At 38.1% G+C, this 4,585-nt stretch overlaps 1 protein-coding gene and 1 pseudogene across 1 annotated transcript; one reads left to right on the plus strand and one right to left on the minus strand.

Moving 5' to 3' along the window:
- Positions 1–1,040: 1,040 nt before the first annotated feature.
- LOC145583983 (uncharacterized) lies at positions 1,041–2,267 on the minus strand. The gene is made up of 3 exons (XM_081640927.1): positions 1,715–2,267; positions 1,404–1,576; positions 1,041–1,070 (listed from the first exon to the last, which is right to left on the minus strand). The coding sequence occupies exons 1-3, from the start codon at positions 2,265–2,267 to the stop codon at positions 1,041–1,043; spliced, it is 756 nt and encodes a 251-aa protein (XP_081497053.1).
- Positions 2,268–3,538: 1,271 nt separating this feature from the next.
- On the plus strand, positions 3,539–3,639 carry LOC145587102 (small nucleolar RNA R71; annotated as a pseudogene).
- Positions 3,640–4,585: the final 946 nt, after the last annotated feature.

Raw genomic sequence — 4,585 nt, forward strand, 5'->3', positions numbered from 1 at the left:
ATAATGACAATCAAGAACCAATTAACTACTCCATAATCAACCATAAACACAATAGCAATACTACAACACCACACTACTCCAACAAAACCACTACAACAATCACCACAAAGCTACTACCACAATATCACAAAATCCAACTTCTCCAACTTGCCACCAAAATTGCACAAACAAGCTATACAATCAACAACACATGTTAAGCAAAAACAATTAGCCAACAACAATTATAAGCATCAACATTGTCAATTTAATCACCAAATAAATCCAAAATGATATTACTACTATTCACAAGCATGAAAAGCCAAATTCTCAACCAAAATTGATGAAATAATGTAAAATAAGAGTAGAGAAGATGATTATACCATACAAGGAGTAAGATTGAACAAGTTTTGAGCACCAAATCATTCCAATTTGAAAATCCCCATTTTCTTTCAATGGTGGAAAAAAAACTTGGAAAAGAAGAAATGGAGGAAAGTAGTATGCTATTTGGTTAATTTGGTGAAAAATGAGTGAGAATATGATGATTTATATGAGAAATTTGAGGATAGAGTGAAGAATGTGAGTTTTGAGGGTTAGGGTTAGTGTTTATGAAGAGAGAATAGGTGCTTTCGTGAGATAGGAAATGAGGGAAAAAATAAAAGAAAGAGGAAGAAGAAGCATTCGGCTGGGTATATGCTCGCCTGCGCACAAAGGCTGCATGCCCGCGCTGGGTAGCTGCGCGCTCGCGCCAGCTTCCTTTCCTCTTGATGAGCTCGATTGTGGGCTCATGCTTCAATACCGCCCCCATATTATTGAACCTACTAAACGTACCAGATTCAAAATGCCTTGACAGTGGGTTTAAGATCCCAAATTAATGAGAGCACCATAATGAACTCACCAAGAACAATCTTTCTTCACATTATAAGTACTTCTTTTCCCATCTTAAACCAATGATTTAACTCTTACCTTCACAATTACCTTACCCATATGGCTCAAAATTCAAGAACATCGAGCGCACTCTCATCATGAAACACATAACGCCGCCATATAATGCTTATGCTCGCTCAAAGGAATCCAATTCCCATGAAAACACCCTACAAATTCAAACACAAAACAAGTGAAATAAAGGAAAATAGAAGAAAAATAAGAAAGGTAAAATGAAAAGAAAAAGGTTAGAAATTCGAGTTGCCTCCCGGAAAGCGCTTGTTTTAGGTCCTAAGTTCGACCCTTCCTTCAAATCACAGAGGGTCAAAGAAAACCACTTTGTTCAAAGCGGTTAAGAAATCAAAATTCATGCCAAGCTTTTGCAAATCCACTTCACGAGATGCATCCTCTTGTTTGATAGACACCGAATGAAGCTTATTTTCCTTCAACTTCATTTTCTTCTTCATGGAAAATCTTTTTTTCTTCTTTGTCTTCGTACTCACCTTATTGGACGGTTTCACTCCATCAACACATAGGGAGTCATCTTCAACGTCCTTTGATGAGAGCTCGAACCATGAAGGTATTCCAATGATTTCCTTGTCTTCAAGCTTTGATGATTTCTTAACATCTTGACTACCAAGCTTGCTCTCAACTTTGTTAGAACCATCATCAAAAACTTCAAAAGCATCATTATATGAAGACACAACCACACAAAAATTATCATTCAAATGAGGAGAATTGACTCACATAATGCCTTTCACTTATGACAAAGATTCATGCATAGACTTAAGCTTAAAGCTCGACTTATCATCACCAACACACAGTGTTATAAGACCACCCCTCACATCAATCAAAGCTCCCGATGTAGCTAAAAAAGGTCTCCCTAGAATGATAGGTATTTTGTCATCTTCCGCTATTTCTAGAACAATGAAATCAACGGGGATAGTGATATCTCCTATATTAAGGGGTACATCTTCAATCCTCCCCTTAGGAAAATGGATGGAGTGATCCGCTAGTTGAAGTGTCATGTTAGTTGAAAGGAGCTCTCTTAGCTTAATAAGTTTCTTGAAAACGGAGTAGGGCATAATGCTAACACTAGCCCCAAGGTCACAAAGAGTATTTTGGAAAAGATTGCCGTTGACTTTGCAAGGGATAGAGAAATTTCCGAGATCTTTCATCTTAGGGGGTAAATCGTTATGAATCAAGGCACCACAACACTCCCCAACATCCACTGATTCCACTTCATTACACACTCTTTTGCCACTAAACATCTCCTTAAGAAACTTCGAATAATTAGGCATTTGAGTCATAGCATCGGTAAAAGGGATGGAAAGATGAATCTCCTTAAGCATAGCTAGAAATCTCATAAATTGATCATCAATTTTGCTCCTTAAGAACTTTTGAGGGTATGGAAGCTTGGGTTTGATCACATCTTCTTGACTCTCTTTGACACATCATGCTCTTCCTCCTTACACGAATCACTCACCTTCTCACCCTCCTCACTCTTTTAGAAACACTCTCTTCAAGGACCTTCCCACTCCTAGTTGTGATAGAATAAACCGGTTTTTTAAGATCAACTCCTTGAGAGGGTAAACAAGAAGGGCTAGCACTCTCCTTCAAGGTGTTTGCTAATTGAGTGATTTGTGTCTCTAGCATTTTGTTGTGTGTCATCATCTCATTGAAATTTTTCACTCACCGACATGTAGGTGTTCAAGATTTTTGTTTGATTCTCAATGATTTCCTCCAAAGTAGTTCTAGAAGATAAAGGTTGGGTATAGTAATTGTCACCATTGCCTTGTGTTCTTGGAGCAAAACTGGGTGGGGGTCCCCTTTAATTGTTGTTTTGAAAATTGCCCTGATTTTGGTTGCTCTAATTACCCCGTCCTTGATTTTGGCCATAGTTTTGGTGATAGTTACCATAACCTTGATTTTGGTTTTCGTTTCCTTACCCTTGACCTTGACTTTGACCACTATAACCTTAATTATTATAGTTGCCTCGGAAATTTTGATTTCCTTGGTTTCTATAACCTCCATTTTGGTTATAATTATCAAAGATCCCTTGTTGGTGAGAGTTCCTATTCCTATTGTTCCTTTGGCCATCAAATCTTGACCCATTGTTGTTGTTTGAAATAAAATTCACTTGTTCACTCTCATTATTATCAACATCATAACAATTATTAACAAAAGCATGTAGACAATTGGAAGCATCATGTTCATATGACCCACAAATATCACAAAACAAACAACCATTAGGCACATTGTTTGAAGTAGAAAGCGGAGTAGAGTTGGAGGATGTACCTCTCCTCTTATTGTTAGAGGGAAGAATTGGTGCTTGTGACGAAGCACTCTCAAGCTTTGTTTGATCGAGGTCATCTCCTTCCCCAAATTTGAAATTTGTGAGGACAAATTGTTGATGGGGTTAAGGTGGTTGATCGAATACACCGTAGAATCGCTTTTGCTTGTTGACTCCCTCTCACCTTCTTGCTAATCCATGTAGTGTCTCATTACATCTTCAATTATGTCCACCACCTCCTCTTTCGTCTTGTTCATGATTGGTCCTCTGGCTCCGGCATCTAGGAAAGATTTTCCTTGAGGACTTAGTCCTCCATAGAAAATTAGGATGATTTGACAGGTGGGAATCCCATGATGTGGGCACTCTCTTTAATACTCTTATACCTTTCCCATGCCTCATATAAGCTCTCATTCCCTTTTTGCTTGAAGCTTTGAATGACTGTCCTTGCTTTCGGCCGTTTTCTTTTGTGGGTAGAAATGAGATAGAAACTCTTTTGTCACTTCATCCCATGTCCTCAAAGAGTTTGGTTTCACCTCTTTGTCCAACCACTCCAAAGCACGCCCAATAAGAGAGAAAGGGAATAGCTTAAGTCGGATGAATTCTTGAGTAACCCCATTCATCTTAATGGTATTGCAATACTTCTCAAATTCCTTAAGATGGTTGAGGGGACTCTCATGCTTGGCTTCACTAAATTGATGACTTTTTATCAATGTAATCATCGCCGGTCTAATCTCAAAGTCGTTTGCTGGTGTCGTAGGTGGAGCTATTCCACTTTTAAACCTATACGCTCCCGGAGTTCCTAACTCCTTCAATGCTACTCTCGGATTAGCACCCATGCTTTCTCGTTCTTTTTCTTCTTAATGTTCTTCCTCTCTTGAATGACTAGAGATTAAGGATCGATTAGCAACCGTTATCTTCGTGATAGTCCTCTTAATTTCTGGATCAAGTGGCACTAAGGTCCGATCTCGTGCCCTAAACATGCAAATCTTAAGAGAAAATTTTTGTAGCAAGGCTACCAACGTATCCTAAAAGAAAGAAAATCTTTTTTGTATTTTTCAAATATGATGGAATAGAATCAACAACTATAACAAATAACCATGCCATTCCCCAGCAACGACGCCATTTTGACGACGATAAAATTAAACTTGGTCGTTGTCATGCCTAATTCTCCTATGGTTAGCTTAAGAATCAAGGTTAGCTACTCCTCAACAAATCAAACACATGCACAATTTCTATCAACCAATTTAATCACAATGTCAAATCAATCAAAATCCCCCAATTAGCTATGATCTATCATTTATGCATGCTTCACCACATCCCTAGCAAAGAATCTACTCACTACACATTGTAAAAATGAAGAACAAAACTAAACAAGTCATCAAAATTATCATC

The sequence above is a fragment of the Chenopodium album genome, chromosome 16, assembly GCF_948465745.1.
Source record: "Chenopodium album chromosome 16, dcCheAlbu1.1, whole genome shotgun sequence".
NCBI lineage: Eukaryota > Viridiplantae > Streptophyta > Magnoliopsida > Caryophyllales > Amaranthaceae > Chenopodium > Chenopodium album.

What these genes read in the sequence shown, in the direction of transcription:
- LOC145583983 (XM_081640927.1), bottom strand. Translation starts at nt 2,267, where the DNA reads ATGAGATTTCTAGCTATGCTTAAGGAGATTCATCTTTCCATCCCTTTT. An exon ending in TCTTATAACACTGTGTGTTG is followed by an intron (nt 1,577 to 1,714) that starts GTGATGATAAGT and finishes ATGCTTTTGAAG; the next exon opens with TTTTTGATGATGGTTCTAAC. An exon ending in GAGTGAAACCGTCCAATAAG is followed by an intron (nt 1,071 to 1,403) that starts GTGAGTACGAAG and finishes TTGAATTTGTAG; the next exon opens with GGTGTTTTCATGGGAATTGG.